General features: G+C 34.8%; 2 protein-coding genes across 4 annotated transcripts in view; one reads left to right on the plus strand and one right to left on the minus strand.

The window, feature by feature from the left end:
- ERO1A (endoplasmic reticulum oxidoreductase 1 alpha) overlaps positions 1 to 19582 on the plus strand; it is a 42465-nt gene extending 22883 nt beyond the window's left edge. Inside the window, exons 7-16 of one of the 2 annotated variants that reach the window (XM_084877753.1) lie at positions 1498 to 1618; positions 3582 to 3628; positions 5724 to 5735; positions 9061 to 9087; positions 9217 to 9309; positions 10165 to 10411; positions 11099 to 11168; positions 15999 to 16085; positions 16175 to 16308; positions 18114 to 19582. In XM_084877753.1, the coding sequence (XP_084733879.1) occupies positions 1498 to 1618; positions 3582 to 3628; positions 5724 to 5735; positions 9061 to 9087; positions 9217 to 9309; positions 10165 to 10411; positions 11099 to 11168; positions 15999 to 16085; positions 16175 to 16308; positions 18114 to 18174 (899 nt within the window). In that variant the 3' untranslated portion in view covers positions 18175 to 19582. The remainder of the gene's footprint in view (positions 1 to 1497; positions 1619 to 3581; positions 3629 to 5723; positions 5736 to 9060; positions 9088 to 9216; positions 9310 to 10164; positions 10412 to 11098; positions 11169 to 15998; positions 16086 to 16174; positions 16309 to 18113) is intronic. The other variant, XM_084877754.1, reaches the window with a different exon arrangement.
- Positions 19583 to 22115: 2533 nt separating this feature from the next.
- The window catches only part of GPR137C (G protein-coupled receptor 137C), a 54853-nt gene continuing 49744 nt past the window's right edge, over positions 22116 to 27224 (minus strand). For both annotated transcript variants that reach the window (XM_084877774.1, XM_084877773.1), the window contains 3 exons: positions 26142 to 26267; positions 25859 to 25977; positions 22116 to 24945 (listed from right to left, as the gene is read on the minus strand). In XM_084877774.1, the coding sequence (XP_084733900.1) occupies positions 24768 to 24945; positions 25859 to 25977; positions 26142 to 26267 (423 nt within the window). In that variant the 3' untranslated portion in view covers positions 22116 to 24767. The remainder of the gene's footprint in view (positions 24946 to 25858; positions 25978 to 26141; positions 26268 to 27224) is intronic.

Raw genomic sequence — 27224 nt, forward strand, 5'->3', positions numbered from 1 at the left:
CATGCAGCACTTTTTCTTCAGGCCTGCAGTGTTAGAGAAAGAATGGCAATACCTTCACTTCTGTTTAAAAAGTGTCCTTCTGAGACTGCATGCTCACGTTTGTATGGCAAGGACTGAGAGCTGATGATTCACTTCTGATATGGTGTTCTGTTATCTTGGGTGAATCCCTTGACAATTTGTATTTGTTCATTCTGTGAGAGGAGGGTGGGCATTATGAAACGGGAAAGCTTTATAAGGAATACATAATGTGTGTCAATGGTGGGTGGACTGTAGAAGGTATTTTATAAATCCAAATGAGAAATTTAAGTCCTGACTGGCTTTGCTCAGTGGTTAGAGCATCGACCCACTATCCAAAGGTCTCAGGTTCGATTCCTAGTCAAGGGCACATACCTCAGTTGCAGACCCAATTCCTGGCCCCCATTGGTTGGGTACAAAAGGGATGCGAAAGGGTGGCAACCCATCGATGTGTCTCTCTCACATGGATGTTTCCTTCTCTCTCTGCCCCCTTCCTCCCTCTTCTCCACTCTAAAAAAATCAATGGGAAAAATATCCTTGGGTGAGGATTAAAAAAAAAAGAAAAGAAATGTAAACTTTTGTCATCTGACAAAATATAGTTTTAATAACATTTAAAAAAATAAACGGGAGAGGAAGTATTTATCATAAGGAAAATTATGAGGCAATGTTTATCTCTAGGCAAAATATAAAAAAATGTAATCATTTCTTGGTGGTTAGTTTTCTGTCTTAGAGTAGTAGTTGCTGAGCAATATTTACTATGTGTTTTTATGAATATATTCATGAATTTATTATAATGTATTATATTGTGTATTACTTCTATGTTAGATTCTCAGTTATTTCTAGATGCTGTCACTGTATTGCTTTTGGAAGCAAAATTCTTTTGTTGGTTCATATTGTTACGCTTTCTAGAGGAGTAAGGTTTTGCTGTGCTATTAAATAATTTCCCAAAGCCACTGGAGGACGAGGGTCCTTTTTGGTGTTGTTGCTTTGAAGTTATAACATATATACACATTTATTGAACACACGAGAAAGCAATGTCCTCCCAATTTTTGTATGTTTTGTTTATATATCTCTAATTGACTTCTCTGTTTATCTTTTCATTTTATTAGATAGCCTTTGTACTTATTTTTTTAAAAAATACATTTTATTGATTTTTTACAGAGAGGAAGGGAGAGAGATAGAGAGCTAGAAACATCCATGAGAGAGAAACATCGACCAGCTGCCTCTTGCACATACCCTACAGGGGATGTGCCCGCAACAAATGTACATGCCCCTGACCAGAATCGAACCTGGGACTTTTCAGTCCGCAGATCAATGCTCTACCACTGAGCCAAACCGGTTTCGGCTGGAAAGTTGTTTTTAAGTCCCTGAGGCATTGACACATTTGTGATGCCTTAGAATCAATGGAAAACAGTCTTCTATTCTAGCTTTTTAAAGGTAACTGTAACGAAGATAGGCTCAGTGGAAACTTTTCTTTCATAGACATACAGTCTCCTGATGCTGAGTACGTAGATTTGCTCCTGAATCCTGAGCGCTACACGGGTTACAAGGGACCAGATGCTTGGAGGATATGGAACGTCATCTATGAAGAAAACTGTTTCAAGTATGTGTCATTTCCATCTGTAAATTTTTAGAAGATGTGGTGATTTCTCTCTGTAAACAAACAAAATAGTAACGATTTAAGTACAAATGAATTTACTTTGTTAAAGGATGTATTGGGACATAAGAACATACTTATTCATGAAACCAGTTCTCTTCTGGGAAAACATGTAAACATGTTTCAACAAATATCTTTCTTCTTTAAAAGATTTAGAATAGTATTAGACTTTTATGGGAGTGTTGTGGGCACTTAAAAATGTTCCTTGAGCGGTGTCAGAGAGCCTCATTTTATAGATGAGCTAACCTAGAGCCAGAGAGAGATTTACTTCATTTTCTTAAATCATATAGTTAGTGGCAGAGAATAGATCAGAATATGTAATTCCTTATTCTCTTTTTGGTGACTTTTCCTCCTCTTTTTGTAGATATAGCTATTTTATCCACTTCAAAGTTAAATTAATTTTGGAGAATAATTATAATAGCTAACGCTTTTTTTATCTTTTATTTTTAATTTCTTTATTGATTAAGGTATTACACTCTGTGCAACCATTACGCTAAGCATATTACATAGATCTTCTCCTTTAGTCTTTCCAGTCACCCTGTGTTGTAGTCCTTACTGTTTAAAGATAGAGAAAGGGAAATTTGGAAAGCTGATTTTAAGTGATTTGTCCAGCGCCAAAGAACCACTTTGTACTCTAAATCACTACAGCGGAAGCAGTCGATTTGATCACTGGGAGACTGAGACATACTTCAAGTTTACCCACTTCTAAGCTTCTAAGCTGTGTAAACAATGTGCTTATTGGTGTTTGGAAGGTAGGGGTGTGTGTGTTATGCTATCTTAGAGATTGGGGGAATTCTGAGAAAATCTTTGGAGTTTCCAGATATGGCAATAATGCATTTCACTTTTTATAAGTCAAATATAAACATAAGAGACCAGCAAGTGTACTTATACCAATAACATGCCAGACTGTTGCTTTTTTTTGACTTGAAGAATTTCTCCAGTTTGGCAAGTGGTGAGTTTTCATTATTTACTCATTTCTACCATATGTTTCATTTCAATTCTCTTGACTGTTATTCAGAATGTTTATGTTTGGTTTACCGACTTACTTTAAAGGTTTTTTTTTTTGTGTTTTTTTTTTAAGTGAACTAAAATAGAGTCCAACTGAAGCACTTTTAGATTCTGTATTAGTTTTATAGTTCTTTTCTAATTAATTTATATCACGACTACCACAATATTTTAAAATATAAATGATGTATGAGGTGCTAAATTGAGCATGTTAAAATATAACTTACATGTTCTGTTCTCAAAATGTCTCAACTTGTACAGATTTGTAAAATCTAAATAATAAATGTTAATATAATCCCTACACTTCACAAAATGATACTAATGAATATTAATTTTGAGATTTAAAAGCATTTTAAGTGACATATTAACTCTATTTTTTTATCCTTATTAATAAAACACACCTTTTATTGAAATCATAACCAACTTGATGGTCACAGAGAAGACTGAGCTACCTAAGATTTCCTAAGTGGAAGATAATCTACCCACACTTTATTTCTTTTAACGCTTGTGTTAGATATTTACATGTTTTGTTTGTCTTTCAATTGGGAGTGTACTTTGTGGCCTATACACACACATATGTGTATGTAATGTATTTAAAAGCATTCTAGTGACTCCAGGAGAAGAGTTTGAATGGTATTTTTTCTTCTTTGTTTGAAGAGGTAATTAGGAAATGACTTTCTGGATGTTATAACGGGAAAAGATCAGAAACCATTATTATTAAAACAAATAACAACCACCTTGCTTTAAAGCAATCAGAGAAAACTAAATATTTTATAAGCTCAATAAAACAGTTGTGTTTTGGATATAGTCACTAAGAAACTTTCTGAGATAATTTCACTTTTACTTAAGTAACATTACAGGTGACATATTTATATTTTATAACTTTAATTATTTTTGATTCCAGGCCACAGACAATTAAAAGACCTTTAAATCCGTTGGCTTCCAGTCAAGGTGAGTTATTTAATTTGCACTCTTATATTCATCGGCCAGTGAACTTTGGTTAGCAGGAGGGGGAAGGCCTGAAAAGGAGTGGCAAGAGCACTTGAGGTGATATATTCCTTTTTTCCATAGAAGTGTTACCTTATTCTTGCAGAGAAGTTGGTGTTTGACACACACTTCAGGAAGGAGTATTTTTGTAATGAAGCTCCTGGTATTGGACTACCATAGGATGAAGATTACGTTACATATTTATCCTATGCATATTCACATAACGTGTGCCCAGTTTTTCTACTATTTTTAACTCATTTTCTAGTTAAATGAATGTCCACAACCTTCTGCCTCAAATCTTTCCCAATACTTGGAATTATTGTATATATTGGGAGTCTGATTTCAAATTCGCAGGGCTTTGCAGCTCATTAACATTTTTCATTTTCTGTTTACACTTACGGTCTGGCCCACATGCTTCCTTTTCCACAAAGCGTTCCCTCATCCTCCAAACTGGGAGTGGTCTCTTCTCCTCACGAAGTGACCTATGCCATGCTTTGTTCCTCTTACGGCCCTTTCCACTGTTTAGCATCATTTGACTATTATTTACTGATCTGTTGATCTACACTGTACTTTGGACACATTTATTGGCCTCATCTCTTAATCTAGAGCCTAGCACATCATAGAGTCTGTTAGATAATTAATGGATGAAAATTTTCCTCATTTAATGGTCTTGTCTACAATAGTAAAAATCACTTGTTCCTTCAACAAATGATTATCCACCCTTTACTCTGTGCTAGGCACTGTGTAGGCGCAGAAGGGATGTGCAACTGAAATTCACAAACCCTTCTCCGATCTGTAATAAGCAGTTATAATATCTATACATATTACTGATGAAATCTTTGATGTGCTTTTAGCAAATGTGTGAGGTTATTGTTTTTAAACTTATTTGAAAAGCTGTTGATCTCAAATAGTCCATAAACATAAATTTCCTCCTCGAAAGCAATGGGTTGCATCATTCCCTAACTGCCGGCAGATTAGTCTTTCCTATGTTAGAAACGGAAGAACATCTTTAAACAAGGCTTTTGAGTTTATGGCGTTTACATATGGTAACTCAGTGGAAGGTATTGATTTAATACCAGATGAAATGCAAATTCCTAGACAAGAGGTGATCTTCAGTATGAACTCACATTATGGTCAGATAAATTAATTAGCCACCTTCACTTATCTTAAAGATACCTACACAAGAACAATTTAAATGTTTATCATCTTGGAAGTAGTTAAATGATTTATGGCATATTCACATAGCCATTATAAATGTTGCTGAAATTTGTATTCATTTGTGTCAATAGTGATCAATAGCACATTGAGAAAAAACAGGTATCAAAACATTACAGAAATATTATAGGTATAGTACACTTTTGTAAAAATATAATAGCTTATTATCTATACACAAAGAAAAAGGACATTTACCAAGATGTAAATGATATTTATCTTTGGGCAGAGGGAGTTTTGGAGGATATATTTTTTCTTTATTTTGTTTGTGTTCTCTTTTAAAAAAGCACATATTTGCAATGAGCATATGTGACTTAATAATCAAACAGTGATAGCATTGATTGAAAGTGGGCAAATGAAGATAATTTTTCCATAGTAAATGAGCAGCTGCATACAAACTGCTGAATTGTGCATAATTTGAGACTTACAAATGGTCTCTAAAAATATTCCTGAATAGAGAAAAACTTTATAATGTCAGTCTGGAGGTTTCAAATCTGTAGCAGAAACTACATGATAGCTTTAGGATAAATAAATGTGGAGAACTCAAGAGTACTTTCAGGTGACAGATTAGATTTTCCTCTCCTGTTAGCTTATATTAAATCTTGTTTGAGCTGCAACTACTCTTTATTGGGGCTCTTGGAGATGATGCCATTTAGTCAAATCTGGCTTAATTCCTATCACCGATAAGAGCTGCAGCCAGGAGTATCTCATGGATTCTGCTTATGTGCAATAGATGAATGGATGGGCTAAAACTAACCATTATTAAAAGTCTTATTTTTATAGAAGTATTTTAAACGGGGCATCTGGAAGGAGTTTATAATAATAAACATTTTGTTTTGTTTTCCAGGGAAAAGTGAAGGTAAGCAGACTCTCTTTATCATACATTCCATAAATGAATTTTCTTTTATATTCAGATGTTTATTTGGCAAACTTTTTTTCTTTTCACTACTGAGACTCAGAAGGCGCTAATTTTTATTTCTTTATTTAAAATTCTGGAGGCGAAAGCACCAGGTTAAGGGAAAACGACTGTGTCTGGGACCAGGCAGGAGGGGCCCCAGGCATTGGCCTCTGATAATCCGCTCCTGCATTTTCCACTGCACGTGGAAGCGGACAGGCAAACACACTCTTACTGCCTGAGCTCGAGGACCTGCCAGGACTCACACGGGAATGTTCCAGACAGGACCAGAATGTTGACTTACTGGCGTCCAAGGTTTATCCTGACTCTTGGGTATAGGTATCATTGCTGAGTCTCTAATTCCAATGCTAATATTTTTGACATATTGTAGGTTTACCTTGTCTTTTTCAGAACCCTTTTGCTTTATGAGTGAGATCAAAATGATTTTTGTTACTAAGGTCACGTGTTTAACGGGATGAAAAGACTGAGCCGTACTGAGCTTTAGTCCAGCTAGACAAAATTGCTAAATGTGAAGTATCACTTCCCCCTCCCTCAAAAGTTCCTGAACATTATTTTTATGAACTGCTTTTGCATTATGTCTAAATAAGTGATACTAAAGTCTTACAACACTGCTATTTTATTATTGTACGTTGAAAGGAACGGTAGTAGCTCAATAAAATACTGAATCAGGCCCAGCCAGTGTTGCTCAATGGGTTGAGCACCAACCCCAAGAACTAGGAGGTCACGGTTCAGTTGCAGGCTCAACCCCCAGTAGGGGGCATTGAGGATGCAGCTGATCCATGATTCTGTCTCATCATTGATGTTTCTCTCTCTCTCTCTCTCTCTCTCTCTCTCTCTCTCTCTCTCCCCCTCTCCCTTCCTCTCTCTAAAATCAATAAAAAGCAAAAATAAAAAATAATACTGAATCAGAACTGTACTATTTAGAAGAGAAATTTCTTTAGCCTGGTCGCCCCTAACTGCCCCTCTTCCCACTGGCCTGGTTGCCCCTTACTGCCCCTATGCTGGCCTGGTCGCCCCCAACTTCCCCGTTTGCTGGCCTGGTCGCCTCACGCAACCTGCTGTTCAGTTGTTACTGTTACTGTGACGGCATCCTGGACAATTTGTATATTCCTCTATTATTGGTGTAGATTCCCACTTTAATAACAGATATATTATAGTTTTGTATATAATTATCCCCATGCTTACTTGCTTCCTTAACCTATGTCTTAGTCAGCTCAGGCTGCTCTGACAAAAGACAATAGATGGGTGGCTTAACCAAAGACACTCATTCTCTCACAGTTCTGGAGGCTGGGAGGTCCTGGGTCAAGGTACCAGCAGGTTTGGTGTCTGGCGGCCCTCTTCCTGGCTTGCAGGTAGCCATCCTTCTTGCTGTATTCTCACAGGGCAGAGAGAGAAGGAGCTCGGGCCTCTTCCTCCTCTTATAAAGACTAATTCCATCATGGGGACCCCACCCTCATGACCTCAACTAACCCAAGTACCTCCCAAAGGCCCCACCTCCAAATACCATCATGGGGGCTTCGACATAATTTCAGGGGGTATGCAAACATTTATCTGTGACCGCCTAGATTTGTAGAAATGGGTTTACTGGATCAGAGGATAGGACGAGATTGCATTTTGTCATGGAAAGGATGTGCTAATTTACACCCCTTCCAATCACTGTGCCAGCTGATTTTACCCTTCCCTTGTCAGCATTAAATATTATATTTTTACCTTTATGGTTAACAGTGGTATCTCTATAGTTTTAATTTGTATTTTTTATTACTTATGAGACTTATTTGTATTTATTCATTGTGAATTCTCTGCTCATTTTATTTGCCCATCTGTAATGGGTACGTTAGCATTTTTATTCAGTGTATGAGCTTTTTGTATTTTTAGAATATTATCCCTTTGTTGAATTTGACACATCCATTTTATATACTTTGTTGTTTGTATTTTGTTTTTATTTGTGAAGTTTTCCAATAGACATTTTAAGTTTTCAGATAGTCTGATATTTTGCTTATTCCTTTTGTCATTTCTTCCATTACTTTTATGCTTGCTTGGTTCATTTTTAATATTACTGTAAGCAACTTTAGTCAAAGAACAATATAGTACAATGTTTGCTATAGCTGGAAAATGCATACTTAGAATTATTACAGTTATAATTATTTCTTATGTCTTTTAATATATTATTTTAGATAAAATATTTTCATGTTACACATTCTTGTCATTTTATTTATTTAAAATGTTTATTTTTATTTTTATATAAAATACGTTTTTTTGATTTTTCAATTTTTTTTTTAGAGAGAAGAAGGGAGAGGGAAACATCAGTTGGTTGCCTCTGGTACATACCCCGACTGGGAACCATAATTGTCATTTTAATACTTTTACATTATTCTACCATGTTAACTAGTTATATAGTATTCTGTCTTGTTAAATTAGGCATCATTGTTCATTTTGATTATTTCAGGTTTTAGTATAATTAGCATAATCATTTTTCTAAAAATTATAACCCCTCCACAATTTGAGTTATTTCTTTTTAAAAATATATATATTTTTATTTATTTCAGAGAGAAAGGGAGAGGGAGAGAGAGATAGAAACATCAATGATGACAATCATTGATCAGCTGCCTCCTGCACAGCCCACACTGTGGATCCAGGCATGTCCCTGACCAGGAATTGAACCTTGACCTCCTGGTTCATAGGACAATGCTCAATTGAGCCACACCTTCTGGGCATTGATTTATTTCTTTAGAACATAATTTTAAAAGAATTACTAGGTCTAAGTACATTAACAGTGATCTTACTAGGCCATAGAATATAAGTGATGTTTAGTTTCTACAACTTTTCTTTGATTTGCTCTTTTGAAATGTTGAATGGTTTATAATACCCTGAGCAATATACACTTCCAATCCTACTTTATAATTTTTATTTACTTTTCAAATTAAAGAAACAAACACCTATAATGAGTTCTTAGTTCTCATAACATAAACTGTTATCAAGGCTAAGTATTTTTCCATGTATTGACTTAACATTTAAATTCTGCTTTGACTTTCTGTAAATCACCTTATCTATTGTAGAAAGTTATTAGACTGAGCTACTTGCAGTATTTAACTGAACCCATACCAAGATATCTCTCCTTCCTTTGTAGAAATTGCAAATAAAATTTGGACCTTTTGTCAAACAATCTTTAAATCACTGTTTGGCACACATTTGCTGTATTTTTAAACTTTTGAAAAAAAACTTATCTTTTGGCCTTTTTGTAATCTTGTGACTTTTCTTTTGATTTCAGAGAACACCTTTTACAGCTGGCTAGAAGGTAATTGAAAACTTTTCAACAAATTGAAATGATTTTTCTCTCTCATTTTTAAAAAAGACACATGAAGTTAATTTCATAACCGTACAGTTTCACATATGAAATGTCTATTTCCAAACTCCCTTTTTTTAGGTCTCTGTGTAGAAAAAAGAGCCTTCTACAGACTTATATCTGGCCTACATGCAAGCATTAATGTGCACTTAAGCGCACGCTATCTTCTGCAAGGTACGTGATGTTCACTTCCATTCCTTTTACCACACTTTTTTTTTTAGGTATTCTTAACATTTTCTTGGTATTTACCTGAATGGAACACTATTAACCGTACTGAGTATTAGGCAGGAAAAGTTCATTCTTAAATGGTAGTAATCAGGAGTCCAGGAGCTATAGTTACTGGAAGGAAAAGTTCAGCATTAGTATCTTGGCTCTTCATCTTCTTTTAAGAAGCTGCTCAAAACTTTACACATCTCTTTGGAAATGTTCTTCTGTTGGGGGAATTGAAACAGCACAGCTTGTTATTCTTTAGATATTACTGTATCAGAGCTCATTTATTTGTGTGCTAGCATCAGGCCTAAAGTTTAGTGGGTAAAAGTATTTTCTGTTGCTCTTTAGCGTTTAAGAATGCTATTGAAAATGAAACCATGGTTGATTTTCATCAGTAACATATTTCTTCTGGAATTAAAGTATTTTTTTACATTTTAGAAATAAACTGTAGTAACCTGAAGGCTTCAAACGCATTAGTAATTTTACAATTTTACAAACCAGTTAGTCATTTTAAATTGTGCTTTTTGGTTTTATGAATACATTTATATTCAGAAACTTGATTTTTAGTGAACCTGGTTTCTCAGTAAGACATTTAATTTATTTTCCTTTTATGCATGGGTTCTAGGAGATAAAATATTAATATAGAACTATTAAAGGCTAAGTTATAAGAACAGTTCTCATGGTTAAATTATTATATATTTTAATATATAAAATTAAATTAATTTCTGTAGGTATGAACAACCTAATGTAATTTTACCTAATTAAGCCTACTTAATTTTAAAATTAATTTTTTAATATTTAATTCTTCTGTCTTCTTAGATACCTGGTTAGAACAGATATGGGGACACAACGTAACAGAATTTCAGCAGCGGTTTGATGGAATATTGACCGAGGGAGAAGGTCCAAGAAGGCTTAAGAATTTGTATTTTATCTACTTAATAGAATTAAGGGCTTTATCTAAAGTGGTACCATTCTTTGAGCGCCCAGATTTTCAACTCTTCACTGGGAATAAAGTTCAGGATGCAGAGAACAAAATGTTACTTCTGGAAATACTTCATGAAATCAAGTAAATGATATATTTACACTTATATGTCCATATTTTAAAATATATTTTTATGATTTTAGATAGAAAGGGAGAGAGACAGAAAGATAGAAACATCAATGAAGAAAGAATATTGATCGGCTGCCTCCTGCACGCCCCCCCACTAGGGATCAAGGCTGCAACCTGGGCATGTGCCCTGATGGGGCATCACACCATGACCTCCTGGCTCATAGGCTGATGTTCAACCACTGAGCTATGCCAGCAGGGTCACACTATATTAATAGAAGAGTGACAAGTGGTGCCCAAAATTAAACACTTAAATATGCAATATAGAGAAAGGGAAACTATTTAAAAAATAACTAACAGCAAATTTTGCTCATAGGTCTTCAGAATTGATTTATGTTTTAACCTGGGTACTAAAAAGCATTTATTTTTCATTCTAAGAGCTATACTTTTAGTACTTAGATATCTGCATTATTTTCACATTTAGTTGAATAGGTTGGATTTGGGGCCAAACTTCAATTATATTTTGCAATTAGTTTTTAGATTCAAGGGTAAGAATCTACTTGGGGACATCAGAGTGTTCCTTTTATTTTATTTTCTACTCTATTTTAATTATATGATTCATCACTGACTAGCAAAATATTATTTCAGCAACCTTTTAATATTTTCTAATACATAAAAATGAATATTCTCTGTTTTAAAATGCAGGTCATTTCCTTTGCATTTTGATGAGAATTCATTTTTTGCTGGGGATAAAAAAGAAGCAAACAAGCTAAAGGTAATTATTTTATACTTTACCTTAGTTTTTAGATACAAAAACTATCTCTTAGGCAGGAATGAATATAAACCCATGTTTTTATCCTTAACAATAAATCTTGATATACATCCTGAAATTATAAGAAAAATCAGAGTCCTAATGTTTCTTTTCCTCAGAAAAAGGAAGCCCAAAGGCAGGTCCAACGTATGATCTAGTTTGTGTCGTGTTAAAAATAACTGCGGAAATCTGTGGGCTCCATACTGATGGGCTCGGGCAGTGAAGAGAGGTTATAAATTAAAGAGGCGGGATCGAGAGCATAAGTGGAAGTATGAGTCTGTCTTTGGCTGAAGAGAATTCTGAAAGTGGCTTTGGTTGAATTAAAGGGTCCCTTCAGGGGAAGAGAGCACAGTGTTGTTTTGTGAATCACCTTATTCAATGGGAGTGAAAGGCATTTAGTAGTGCCAGCAGGTAGCTGTGGACAGAACAAAATCACTAATACCCCACAAAATGGGACTTGTTTTTGCCTTGCCTCTTTTTGTTTATTGATGTGTGTGTGTGTGTGTGTGTGTGTGTGTGTGTAAATATATATAATTTTTTTTCCATTTCAATTACAGATGACATACAATATTATGTAAGTTTAGGTGTGCAATTTGTCTTGCTTTCTCAATAGAGTTATAACCTCAGGCAAGACCATCTTTGTGTCTGTTTGCATAAAAATATGACAAGTATAAAATAATACTAGAAAGATTTATTAGATGCTTACTACTATGGGGAAGGCATGATTTTTGTCATTAAAGGGAAAGAGCGTCTATCCTCAAGGGATTTCTAGCCTATTTGGGGACCCAAGTAAAATTACATTACTGTTCTTTGTCACAAAGGTATGTGTAAGTAGAGGTGGGTGGCCTTCAGGAACATTGAGCTCCTGCTTTCATCAGAATATTTTTAACTGCCTTCCTCTGCTTTTTATTATTTGTTTCTTACTGTAGGGAAAAAACCTGACTTTATGCCATTTGCAAGCAAAATACTTATTGCAGTCAGTTTTGTGCTGTTAGGTAACAGTTATTTTTGACCTCCTATCTACCTCCTACTTAAAGCATTCTTGCTAGAAATACATACCTCCCTGCTTATATAACCTCCCAAACAGCTTCCAGGAACTTAGGAATGAGGGGGAAGATGCTGTAATAGGATTTCCCCCCATACTAGTTTCAGTATCTTCCTTATTTTTAGGATACTTGCTAGTTTATTTTAGAGTTTTTCGGCATTCACTCTTTTTTATGTTGCGCAGATTAGAGATATTTCTTACAATGCTTTAATTTTATTAGAATGAAAACCCTCAAGTTCGATGTCCTGTGGCATTTAACAGATCATTTTTCTAAATCCTTTTACAAGAAAGGAGTAAAAAAAAACCCCACAAGAAAACTTGTTAATATTGGAGATTTACTTTCTTAAAATAGTAGTTTATGGTGAATATCATGGATTTAAACAGTCACACAAGTTCATTTAAAAATCTTATCTTTTCTCCTCTGTGCTCTATCAGTGTTTGACTAGAAACAGAAGACTTGCGTGAGAGAGGATTGTTTAGTGTTCTTTTCAAACTAGAATATGGTTTTACTTGAAGGCTTAAAAACGTTTGAGAATTGGATGAGAATTATTTTTTGGTCAATTGGTTTCATAAGTCACAGTATATTTCCACAGCATGTTTGATTATTCTACGCTCTGGTTATACTTTTAATTGTTGATCTCAAAGTTGTATACAAACAAGGGGAATTTGTAAGTGACTTAGGTTCTGGTTATTTTTTGGATCATAAGTTTTTATCATCTGACGTAACTTTGGAATATACATATAAATATTACTCTCTTTTCTGCATCCAGCATGGCTAGAGAGTGGGGGCAGCTGGGGATTGAGAAAATGAAAGAAAGAGACAGACACAGAGACAGAAGGAAAGAGCTGGGGCAGGGTGGGACAGCTGTCATCTGATGGAGAGACAGTGATCCAGAGCCGATACAGTGCGTTCATTTTATACAGCAAAATACCAGGAAGTTTTACTATAGCCCAAGACAAAAGAGACTATGTGCATTCCATGGCTTCTTTGTAATTGCCACTTCTGGGTGGGCCTGGATAATCGTGTTTGTTCCTGGTGCTTGACTGGACTTAGATAATGAAACCCACCCCCTGGCACCTGAGCTGAAGGTCAGGCTGACAACACACCTGCCTCTGGCACAGTATGTTTCCAGGGGTTGGCTCTGCTGGGCACAGTGGATTCAGATGACAATCAGCTCAGGGGCCTTTCCCAGGCGCTCTCACAATACACACAGTATTGGACATTGATTGCTATTTTTGGAAATCAAGAGGATTTTCTCCTGTTCTGAGTTAGTTAATTTCTGGCTTATTAATTTGGTTCTAGTATATTAAGTTCACTTAAGCTCTCGTGCTTGGTTTTAATTTTGCAGTGTTAGAAGCTTACCATCTCTGCATGTTCCACACAAAGATTTACTTGAGAGCTGCCTTACATTCAAGTATTTGAATTAACATGGATTCAAATACTGAATTTACACAACGTCTACAAAAACAAGCACAATCTTTTAAAACAAAAGGTTTTCATCCTTTGCAAGTATGAAAGTCAAAAACTTTCAAGGCCTTTCCTAACTTTAAATTATTAACATTTAAAAGTAAAAGTTGTGTTTTATTGATCATAACATTTTTATCCATTTGAAAATTTATAATGCATAACAGGGAGCTATTTATTCAGTCTCTATACAGTGCTTATCTACAAATGGATTTTGTAGGGCCTTGTAACAACTGTTAAGTCTCCCGGAGTCAACACCTCATAGGATGGGTTTTACATCTATTTTGAGTAATTTTACTGCTCCCTTATTAGTGTTAAAAGTTTGATTTTCCTGTAATTCAAAGTCGAAACATAAGTGTAAAGAAAACCTCATATCAAATCACCAAAACCTCAAGAGTAATATGAGTAATATTACTGGGTAAATATTTTTAAAAAGTAGATTTTAAATTAGGATTACCTCTTACTTAGCTCAGCCCAAAAGATACAGAAACACGAGATATAAAGTATTGCTAATATATGGTGAACATTAATAGTGATAATGTGCAACCAAAGGACTTGTGTGCATGCATATAAGCCTAACCAGTGGCCATGGACAACAGGGGCATGGGGGCATACGTAGGGAGGGGTTTGGGATGGGAATAGGGGGATGAGGACAATTATGTGATACCATAATCAATAAAAAAATAAAACTAAAAAAAAATAGTGATAATGTGGGCTTTGTATGAATATAAAATTTGTATTTAAAAAGATACAAGCTCTGAGATCCTATTAAAGAGCTTTTACATGTCACAGCTGTTTCAGAGTCTCAAGCTGAACGAAACATCTGGGGAAAGACTGGATTGAGTAAATTAGAGTGAATTGAGGTCTGCTTTGAATAGTGGGTTCCAATCTTTACTGATTTATTCCTATTTTTAGATCTTTGGTCTTGTTCTCTTCTTATTGAGCCCAGTGTGTGATTATCACATTAAAAAAAAAAAAAAAAGAGAGAGAGGAACACTAAATGCTCTCCAAATTATGAGTCAGTTGGTATACTGAATGTTTCATCTGAAGTGTACATCAGGTTTCCTGCTTGCAGTACTGTAAGCTGATTCTAGTATCAAGGATAGAGGGAGTCACGTTCAGGATTAATTGATAATTCTTACCTTTGGAGTAAATGAAGATGTGTCCTTGGCTTCCGTTCTCTTCTCCTTATTAGTTAAGGGCATATATTGCTTTTGGACGAGCCGGATGTCTATTGCCCTATTATAAACAATACTAGCTAGAAGCCTGATGCACGACGATTCGTGCAAGAATGGGCCTTCCTTTCCCTGGCTGCTGGCACTGCCTTTCTGCTCTGGCCCCCAGAGCCATCTCTCTCCACTCCGGCCCTGCCTTCCCATACTGTCCAGAGGCCCTGAGTGGCTGGGGCGGTGTGGAATGCCTGCAGTGTCGCCATGGCAACAATGCAAGTGTCCCACCCCCAGCTGCTCAGGGCCTCCGTATGCAAATTAACCCACCATCTTTGTTGGGTTAATTTGCATACTCCTGATTAGCTGGTGGGCATAGTGAAGGTATGGTCAATTTGCATCTTTTTCTTTTATTAGTGTAGATAGTATACTGAGGTTCAAAGACTTATACACATTTATTAAAAGTATAAAAAAAAATTCAGCCTGGCTGGTATAGCTCAGTCGTTGAGCATTGACCTGTGAAGCAGGAGGTCATAGTTCGATTCCTGGTCAGGGCACATGCCCGGGTAGCGGGCTTGATCCCTGGTGTGGGGTGTTGCAGGAGGTAGCCGATCAGTGATTCTCTCTCCCATCCAAGTACTAACCAGGCCCGATCCTGCTTAGCTTCCGAGATCAGACGAGATCGGGCGCGTTCAGGGTGGCATGGCCGTAGAAGTGATTCTCTCTCATCATTCATGTTTTTATCTCTCTTTTCCTCTCCTTTTTTCTCTGAAATCAATAACTAATATATTTTTTTTCAATTAGAATGTTCAATTTTACTTGTAATGGTTTCTTTATAAAACTTTGTGAAGGGTACACGGATGTTCACTATATTCTGTATATTTCTGAATAATAATAATAATATCTGATTTTTTTCACATACTGTGATTTTTTTAACTACTGTGAAGTCAAAGGTTTTTATTTTTTCTCTTCCTCTTTTGGTAAATGATGCCATCCAACCCCTTGTTCCCCCTTTGACATAGTTAATAATCACATACACCAGAATACCTCACAGGCATTCAGAAAATGGTTTTTGACTATATACTGCAGCTTAATACAATTTTGTTAATTGTTCTTAGGAGGACTTCCGACTGCATTTTAGAAATATTTCAAGAATCATGGATTGTGTTGGTTGTTTTAAATGTAGACTGTGGGGAAAGCTTCAGGTAAGCAAATCTATCTCAATCCTATTTTTTACTTATTCTTTGCACAAAGAATTTTCTGACATTTCCTTTTTTCCTTATTTCTGTTATAGACTCAGGGTTTGGGTACTGCTCTGAAGATCTTGTTTTCTGAGAAACTGATAGCAAATATGCCAGAAAGTGGGCCCAGTTATGAATTCCAACTGACCAGACAAGAAATAGTATCATTATTTAATGCATTTGGAAGGTTAGTATAAATGTATTGAAATTGTTTCTGCTAGTCAAATAAGTCTAATGCAACATGTATGCTCTCAGATAAAACTGGGTAAGGAATATCCTTTTAAGTGAAATTATCTTATTATGGAATTCTAGGATCTTATGATACCTTAAGTATGTAGACACAAACAATCATTACATGATAGTCTTTATTTTTATCTGTTGACTTTTATAGTCGTGATTAGTTTACTGATAGGACCTCAAAATTCATCTTACTGAATCTGTATATATTTTTAATTATTATTATTATTGTTGTTGTTGTTAACCCTCACCCAAGGGTTTTTTATTATTTTTTTATTTTTTTTAGAGAGTGGAAGGGAGGGAGGGGGAAAAGGAGAGAGAGAAGCATCAATCTGAGAGAGAAAGATTGACTAGTTGCTGCACTTGCTCATTTGGACTGGGGCTGGGGATTGAACCTGCAATCCTTGACTGGGAATTGAACTCTCGATCCTCTGGTCCTTGGGCATTAACCACTGAACCACATGGTATACCACACCAATTATTTAAAAGTAGTTTCTTGTGCTTCTTGTGCTGCCCAAATGTTTATATATATATTGATTTCAGAGAGGAAGAGAGAGAGAGAGAAACATCAATGATGAGAGAGAATCATTGATCGGCTATCTCCTACATGCCCCCTACTGGGGATCGAGCCTGCAACCCAGACATGTCCCCTTGTCTGGAATCTAACCTGGGACCCTTCAGTCCATAGGCTATGCTCTATTCACTGAGTTAAACCAGCTAGGACCCAAATATTTTTTGAAGGTCCTAGAAAAACTCATGTTTTGTATAGGTATAGATGTAAAATTTCTTTGTAAATACACCACTATGTAAACAAGTTAATAATTCTTTAAAAATAATTTAATTTTATAAAAATGATTGGAAGATAAACTTGAAATAAGGCACTTACATTATAAAATTTAGGTATATCTGTACTTCTTTCTGGCCTCTCATATGAAAGGATACAGAGATTTATAAAAACTAATATTTTCTAAGGACTAACAATTATGATTTAATATTTTGGGTTTGAAATAATTGACCTCCAAAATTATTTTTTTTTGTTGTTTTTTAATCCTCACCCGAAAGAATTTTTCTATTGATTTTTAGGGAGAGTGGCAGAAAGAGGCTATGACATCAATGTGAGAGAAACACATCGGCTTGGGCCAAAATTATTTTTTAGTACACAGAAACTTAACAGTTAGATTTCATTGAGTACTCTGCTACTTTTTTCATAGTGGAGAGCAGAGCTAAACTATACTTGAAGTAATGAACAAACTTTACATTTTATAAAATTAGTGAGAACAATTTGCTCATATGTTTACTATTCTCACCTTAAAGTCCAAAAGCTTTGGTTCTTTAGTATATTTACTAAATGTGATATATTGATTAGTTTTCATTACTTGTGTATTTATGCATATTTAAAATGCATATTTTAATGATCTACTTATCTGTATGTACTTTAAATACTAAGCATATGAATATACTTATGATTACTTAAAATAACAAGTATTTTAATATTTTTGTACTTCGTAATTCTATAATTTAATACTAAGTTATGAATACTTAAAAATAAATTTCTGGGCAACACTATCTTAGTTTTACATCAAGTTAAGAACTAAAGTACATCAAAATAGATTAAATTATTTATGTACCTTTAAATTCATTGAAATAAATTACATTTTTTCCTGTGCTTGATATGTACAAAGTGAATAATTTTCAGAGAAAAGTTATCTAAGATAGTTTTTGAATCGAAAAAAATTTTTTGTTTGTTTGTTACAGAATTTCTACAAGTGTGAAAGAATTAGAAAACTTTAGGAACTTGTTGCAAAATGTTCATTAAAGAAAATGAGTTGAAATGTGCCTGAGCTGGACAATGGAGGTCAAAGAGAGAAATGTCATTCAAAGGAATAAAAACGACAGTCTTAAGGCAAATGTTTTATAAAGCTGCTTTTGTAAAAGGAGAATTATATTATTTTAAGTAAACATTTTGTAAAATTGTGTTAGATCTGTGTATAATATTGTGAATAAAAGTAATACTTTGGGGTATTGTGGTACAGATTTTAAAGTTTAATGTTGAATAAAATCAGAATTATTAAATTCATATATGTTAAAACTAAGTACCTGATGTTCTAAATCTCTCAAACTAGAATTTTGTGTAAGATGTAATATAAATAAAACTATGGCCAATATGACAAGTGTTTAATAGAAAAATGCTAAGGAGGCTCATGAATAACCCATAATTAACAGCCTAAAATTTTTCAATACATTTAGACTTAACTGATTTAGTAAGTGAAAATACAGAATGCCCAGTTATGTTTGAATTTCAGATAAATATAAGTATGTTACATGCAATATTTGGGACATACTTAAAACAAAAAATTATTCCTTATTTAAAATTCAAATTTAACTGGTTACCTTTTCTTTTATCTGGCAACTCCAAAATATATTGATATGAAAAAAGTCACTTTTTAGAATTATGTTACTATTTTGATTGGCTTGTTTTTGTTTGTAGAAAGATAACAATCACAACTAAAAGTTATAGGGGATTTCTATACATTGTGAAAAGTTGAAAAGATTTATACATGTATTCTCATAATACTTTAATACTGGATAAATTTAGGAGAAATCTTTTATTTTTATATATTTTCAAATTTACAGGAAAGCTTCTTGGATAGTACAAAGAACTTTCATCCAGATTCGTTGACTGTTAATATTTGCTTTATCTTTCTTGCTCTTTATTTATACACATACTATGTTTAACTCAATCATTTGAAAGTCAATAACAGACCCTTTGAACCTTATATACCATAGTTTGTAATACTGAGTAATTTATTAAAAACTAGAGGACCAGTGCCCGAAATTCGTGCACGGGGTTGGGGGTTGGGGTCTCTCATCCCAGCCTGCACCCTCTCGCAGTCTGAGACCCCTCGGTGGACATTTCTCTTGCAATCGGGATCCCTCTAGCAGTCCCGGACCCCTTGCTCGTTACGGCCTGCATGCTTGCTGCTCCTTAGCACAGCGAAGGACGGAGAGGCTCCTGCCACTTCAGCTGTGCTTGCCAGCCATGAGTCTGGCTTCCAGCTGAGTGGTGCTCCTCCTGTGGGAGTGCACTGACCACCAGAGGACAGCTCCTGCATTGAGTGTCTGCCCCCTAGTGGTCAGTGTGTGTCATAGCAACTGGTTGTTTAGCCATTTGGTCAATTTGCATATTAGCCTTTTATTATATAGGATGATTTTTTTTTTTTTTTTTTTTTTTTTTTTAGGAAAAAAAAAATTTGGAACTATAATGTGATAAGCTTTAGAATAAGGAATCATTTTGAGTTTGTCTTATCGCCCTTTTAATGTTTGATCTGTAAACTCATAGGAATTTCTTAATTTATTTTTTGGTATTCATTTCCTTTTTCTCCTTAAAAACTAAACTGTAATTTTTGGAGGTTTTATTAGTGAAAGCTCTTCAATGATAAAAATTTTTGAAGGGGTTTGGGAATTTATGCCACATGGTAATTATAGAGAAAAAAGAAACGGTATACCTCAAAATTATGTGCCTCTTTATATATCACATTAATGAAGTAGGGTTTATTTATATAATGGTTTAGAAATGTCATTTTACACTGCTGTATTCTTTTTTTTTTCTCTGTGTCCCTAAGACCTGGTGTAGTGTCAAATACATAGTGGGTATCCAATAAATATTTGTTGAATGAATGTATGAATATGTATTCAGTATATTTTAAGTGAATAATTTCAGAGCTAAGTTTAACAATATGTTGTATTTTCCTTTCCCCCCTTCATTTGAATAGGGTAGGAAAAGAAAGACATTAACTTATTAGTTAAATCAGTATTTTTGGAGACTCAAAGAACTATGAAATAATCACCATATATAAAAATTGAAGGACATTTATAGTGCTCTGAAAATGTGGTAGATGGATTTAAATGGTAATTTGTCTGTATATGTCTCTCATGCCCCTGCCCTTTTTTTAACAGCAAAATTTTTTTTTGAAAGAATATTCCTGTCTTCACTTTGTCACCTTCCACTTGCTCCTTAACTAAAATCGGGCTTTTGGCTCTGAACTTCTTAACAATTTCTTCCTTCGAAGCCTAAACACCCAGTTCTAAATCCAAGTCAAAAGGTATTTCTTAATTTGACTTTTTTTTTCTTTTGCATTTGATACTGTTGACAGCCCCTTCTTTAAAAATCCCTTTTTAAACCTCTGATTTCCTTATATTTCACTTAATCCTGGATGCCTTCCTTTTAGCCAGCTTTAATTTATACTACTCCTCAGGCTCTCATTCTTGCTCTCTTAATCACCACCACTTCTCACTTCTGGGTAATTCCAATTCACTGATTTCTAAATCCTTATCTTTAGCCCAGACTTCTCCATCCGTCTACGACCTACCTTTACTTAGTTGTCCTACATGATCTTTACTTGTGTGTCTTAAAGCAGTCATTCTCCCCCAAGCCTACTCTTAGACCTATGTTCCTTGCTCTGCTTAAATTCAGAACCATTATCATCTACATATTTTAAAATTACTGTATAATACTAAAGGACATGATGGTCACTCCTTTCCTCCATCTTACTCCTATCCAGTCAGTGTCTAAGTGCTATGGATTTTATCTCCCTATCTCCGATACATCAATGTCTTTCCATTTTAATTGACTGCTCTTACCTAAAGTACTACACTAACCTGTCTTATACCCAGCCTGTTTTTTTCTGTTTTGCTCCACAATGCTACTAGAGTGGGTTTTCTAGAAGCACTCTAACAATGGTCTCTGATGTGTGTCTCCCAGACCCACCTCCCCCACCACCCTCATTCCGAGGAAATGGACTTACAGTTCAAATGCACCATGGTCAGTCGCCTACACCGTGGCGCAGGCTGCTCTCTTTGCATCAAGTGCCCTAGCTATCCATCCCCACGTGGGCAATTTCTCTGTGTCCTTGCAGGCTCCCATTTATGTCCCCGTTTCATCCAAGGAGGACTCTAACGAACTTCCTTCACTGTGTTACCACTGTTAATTACAACCTACCTCTATTGTGCCACTGATTGTACTGTATTGTTTTTGTTTTTTAAAGCTTCCTCTACTAGAATGTGAGCTCCTTAAGGGCAGGAAAAAGAACTTGATCCATTTTTGCATCGCTATAGCATAGTTTTTGACATATGAAAATACTTAATAAATGAATGTTTGTTGAAAAAAATCTGCTTTTAAAACGATAATTTTATTCTATTAGAGGTCAGATTTTCATTCCAAATGTTCTTCACAGCAAGAATCAGTGATTCCCAAAGATTTGTGAACTCTAGGGGAGTCAATAAAGCTCCCGAAATTGTATTCAAAATTTGGAGTGGTTTTGGCAAACTATTATGGAAAAAATAGTAAGATCTCTTCTTTCAGGGGAAAAGGTAACATCATTGAGGAATATTTTGAATAATCAAAGAGTAACTGCCCGAGATTATGGGCTAGGTAAATTTATCCCTATTTAAGATTCTAAGGGAAAGGAGGGAGGGGTTATACGTTATTTCATACAAGAATTTTTCTTACCTTAATTCTTGAATACACGTGTTGTCTATATTGTTTAAAGTAAAATGTATGGCAGTTCTTATCAAAATTACTGTATAATACTAAAGGACATGATGGTCAGGTATAAGTAAGTATAAGCTCACTAGCAGAGGATCATTTGTAATTCCTATTTTCTTTCCCTCTGGTAGCACTAGGGTTCTTATCCTTATGTAACAGAAACTCATTTGGAATAGTTCATGAAGAGAAATTAAGAAAACCAGACCTCCAAATAAAAGCACAAACACTTTTATTTTTAACAGGAGTGTTTTGTTACAATTCAGTGAAACAACAAATAAATACATTCATTGACCACAGCTATACTTTTACAACCAGTATAAAACTGATCATATAGCTGAGAAACACTGTTAAACAATAGAAAGGCAGCTATGCATAAAAAAAGCTACAATCTATAAATTACGTCTTTAATAAAAACTACAACCAGCTATACTGAGTGGTAAGAGTTCCAAAGTTAATGGCCACCCAAACGAAACTATAAAAAACAAGTACTGCTAATCACTGTAGAATTACACACTTAAGCAATGAAATGCATTGTTCCAACTAATGAACCAAGAGGAAGGTTTGAAATTGTCATCATGTGCTTCAGTGCAGGATGAACAAGGAATCGGTAGCCCTTTGATTTTATAAACAACTCCTTTCAAGACCAGACTTAAAGTGCTCCTAGTGCTTTGGAATTCTCAACCAAAAATTGGGCCAGAAGCTTATATTTCTTTGTCTTTGGTGATGTATTGTGGGAGATGTGTATAAAGAGACAAAGGCAAGAATTTAGGTACCCTAGTCAGTCATAAGAATATATTTATAAATCTCAAATTTGGAGGAATCAACGTAAGCAATTGAAAGAACCAAGTTATTTTTATCTAAAATACTTTTTAAAAAGTAATCTTTGCCTATCTGGTCCAATAGAAACATTATCTAGGGAAGCCTTACTAGAAAAGAATTCCCTGTATTCGAATCCCAAGGGTTAACACAAATCTTGTCATACAGCTTTAGATAATCAGATACCTAACATTATTAGGAAAATTAATAGTTGGCATTCTGAAAAAAAGTCTAGTAACTGAAGTTGTAATCACAATATACTGAGCTGTATACTATATTGTCGTGTGACTACCAAGGTTAACTTCTGTAATATTCATTTTAAAATAATTCGGTTACAATAAGAGAACTTATGAACCTAAAGTAGCATAACTATAGGTTTATGCTTCTGATTGAATTCAAAGTCATTTTGTATGATAAAAAGAAGAAATTTCTTTGGCTGTGTACCAGCCTCCCAAAAGATTGAAAGCATTAAAAATTTCATTTATCCCTTGGGGGTTTCACATACTGTTATAACTTTTGTGAAGTTACTGCATCCATTATTAAAAAGTTGAAAGGCATTTTAAGCAAGAGTAGAAATAAAACATAACTTTCAAATCAAATTAGGAGACAGAAAAGGACAGCTATATTAGTTCCAGTTCTGAAGAAACAGATCGGCAGACAATTGTATAAAGTTAGGTGTCTTAAAGTACGCTGTGACAGCTTCCCAATGTTGCCTGTTCCCTTGGCATCTTGAGGTATGCAGCAATCCTTCTCTTAATATAAACACTGGTAGAAAGTGCATTTTAAAATTCTCTATTACTTTAGCCTACCATATATATTTTTTTAGATTTGGGATAGGACATTCAAGACAGTTTTAATATAATTCAAAAAGTATTCCAATGTTGTTAACCACTGTTTTTATACTTACCTAGTTATAGTTAGTACCTTCTTATCAGTTTGCCTATTTATATAGTGTTGGAATTTAATTTGGCTTTGCCCATATAAGATATAAAAATGTGAGAACTAAAGGAGGACTTATGTCTTACAAAGTATTGCACTTGAGTTCACTGCAATGATGTATCGTGATTTAATTTACCTGAGGATAATCCTGCTTTTCCGGTAAAACCAGCTAAAATATTGTTTCAGCTAAATCAAATGCTTTTGCAAACAAGTATTCATGTTTTAACTTAGAATTGTATATTTCATGAATAACTAACTCGTAAATGCATCTGTAAACTTGTTTAGTCCCAAGAGATTTCTACCAAAATATCCCTATGCAAAAATCACTATTGCTTTCTTGACAAATCATGCTTAACCTACTACATGTATATTAATCATACAAAATAATCACTTGACCACTTCTACTCAAGTAGCCACATAATTTCCACTGGTGTACTCTCTTCTTTAAGAAATAACTGTGGCTTTCCAAAGAACACCGCTGGTCATCACTGTAAAGGTTTACTACTATCATTTAAAAGAAATGATTGTTTGAATAACTGAAGTTGGTATTTTATGATCATGCTTAAAAGATCTTCAACGATTACGTATTTTTAGTATATTAAAAAAAGAATAATACATTTTTATGCTTTAGTTCTGTGCACTTTTCACACTGTAAAATTTTTATTGGATAAAAATTCCATATGGAGTATGCCACGTAATATACAGACTTTTATTTTAATAGGAAAATTTCCCTCTTAATTTGGTGTACAATATAATATCCCAGGGTGAGCACTGGAGTATGACTTTGGGGACTGCAGTGTACTCTTCAGAACAAAGATAAAAGTGCAAATATGCAAATATGCTTTTGATGTTCCAAAGTCAAGTTGTTTGGAGACCATCAAGTGCCTTAAGAGCTAATCTCTTTTCTCCCACTCCAAATGTTCCAGTTAACGTCACTGTACCGTGAAGAGGTCAAAGGAACAGCTGTGCCCTCTGCCGAGCACAGCCACATTTCCAGGCGCTGTTTTCAGTTGCGAAAGATAATGGAATGTTTATGTAGATGGCATTTACACGCATTGAATACACAAGTTCGTGAAAAACAACTGAAGAATCACAGCTTGGTAATGCTGTCAGTTTTGTGGTGTTACATATAAGCTATGGTGAGTGTTCAAATCGAAATTACTACAAGTAAAGAGCAGAGGAGCAGTGTCCGTCATAGGTCCATTCAGGTGGGGGGAGACGGTGTAACTGTTGCTGCCACAGGCTGCCATGGTGCCATACCAGCCCAACCCTTGTGAATTTGGTAAACTGCAACAACAAAAAAAGCCACAGGACTGTGATCAGTATATAAATCACACCGACATTTTTAGTTTTCAATGAATTTTATAACATAATTTAAATTACATAATGACTTCCTATAAAATTTAATGATTTTTAACCAAATAGCCTTGATTGTATATCATATATTACAAAATAATGAGTAAATGCCACTCAGAACTAGAACTTGATTATCAGATAATAATAATAGTACATATTATGTACTAGGTTCTATTCTAAGACATTTGGTATTCACACACACACACACACACACACACACACACACACACACACACACATTCATTTAATCTTCATAACAGTCCTAGAGGTTCTATTATTCCTATTTTACAGATGAGAAACAGGCTAAAAAAATGGGTTAAGTAACTTGTCCAGATGAAGTGAGGACCATAAAAAATGCTCTAGCAAGCTAAAAGCATTATGTCAGTGTGCATGGAGGCTCTCATTTTGCCCAGATACACAGGTGAATGGTTTGGATTTGCAATGATTTTGGAATTAAAGAGGTCACAAATGATTTCCCTGCCATCTAAGGTTCCCAAGAATTTTATCTGGAGTTTCTCTGTGGATTCTGAATAGCACTATATAGATAATGAAACATGTAAAATCACTATAACAGTATTTCTTTCCTGCTGACCAATGCCCATCAGCTTTGAACCAACAAAGGATCCTGAAATGAATTGGTGCCATTTTATCCCAGAGGCTTAGAGGTCAATGATAGTTTTTTATAGTACAGGTCCCACCATGGGTTTAACATCTGCTGCTCTAAGCTTCAATATCAAATTATTTTATGTATTGATTTATAACACCAAATCACCTATTTCACATTTGGGTTAAAGTTTAGATTTTCTTTTTTCAATCTATTTTAATACTAATTCAGTACATCTACCTTCCTTCTCTTGAACTTCCCAGTCTTGGCAGGTCATCATCACTATCATATCGCCTTGGATTGTCAAAAAAATAAGCTCTGGGACTATAACTGTGACTATTTATCATGCCAGCAGGTGCCTGTGGAAAAAAAGTGTTAGATAACATATGAACTAAGAGAGGAGGCTGGAATCTATAATGCTTTTTAGTCTTAAAATTTGCCAAACATAAGACAATCAATATAAATGATCCATTATTTTTAAAAGTAAGGCGAACAGGCATTAGGGAATGTTATGGTATCTCACCAAATTCTGGTTTAATCTCTGTGCCCGGAAAAATAGTACCACCGACCAGGCTGGCACATGTTCCCACAGAAAGAGGACCATTCCAAATACTATATACTCTTCTCCATTTACATCTTGCATATGAGCCTGTAAATAGAGTATGGCAGAGCAATACTGAAATCTTTATGTATAATCGGTCACTCTCCACAATTAACTTGCTTCAGGTAGAGTAAGTTAAAATATATCAATTACAAGCACATGAAACTCTAAATTAATTTTCCATAGTTTGTGGTTTCTTACGTAATCATATTTATCTTTTAAAGACTATAAAAAGGCATTAATGCTACATAGAAGAAAAAGCTACCAACTTTTTCATTGCATCAATTTATGAAAATATTTTTAACACATGGATAATATGGAGTGATCTCACTTTCAGTCCCCATAGTTGGAAGAGAGTTACAAAATAGACTACCGGTTCCAGCTGCTCCCTAGGCAAATAGCACTTACCTGGAGGTACACCTTAGAGAATGCAGCATGGACATGGCTCAGCAATTCTGTTATTTAAATATATGCTTTTGGGCTTAACATCCATGTTGATTTGTTTCTACTCTACTAGATGTATGGAGAGATAAGGGGGAAGAGGAGTGAAGGGAATCTGTTACATGTGTAAGTTCCTTCTCTGTAGAAAGGTAACTGATATTCTGCCCTGGCTCCCTTTGTTAGAGCACTGTCCCAAAACACCAAGGGTTTGATCCCTGGTCAGGGCACATGCAAGAAGCAACCAATGAATGCATAAATAAGTGTAACAACAAATCAATGTTTCTCTCTTTTTCTCTCCCTCTCTAAAATCAATGAATTTAAATTTTTAAAAAAGTGTTAACTGAATTCTGATATAAGGGGATTCTAGAATTCCTTAAATTCAGTACAAAGTTAAATTAATATAAATAAAAAGATGACATATAGTATGTCAAAAAGCACTTTAAGGAAGGAGTTGGAGAATGCTGGGAGTTTATTTTGTTTTTAAAATTTATTTATTTATTTTTTGTCATTTTGTTGTTCAATGCTGGGAGTTTTAAATATGCATAGCCAGCCAAAACTGGTTTG

The sequence above is a fragment of the Pipistrellus hanaki genome (genome assembly GCF_964339955.1).
Source record: "Pipistrellus hanaki genome assembly, chromosome: 1".
Lineage (NCBI taxonomy): Eukaryota > Metazoa > Chordata > Mammalia > Chiroptera > Vespertilionidae > Pipistrellus > Pipistrellus hanaki.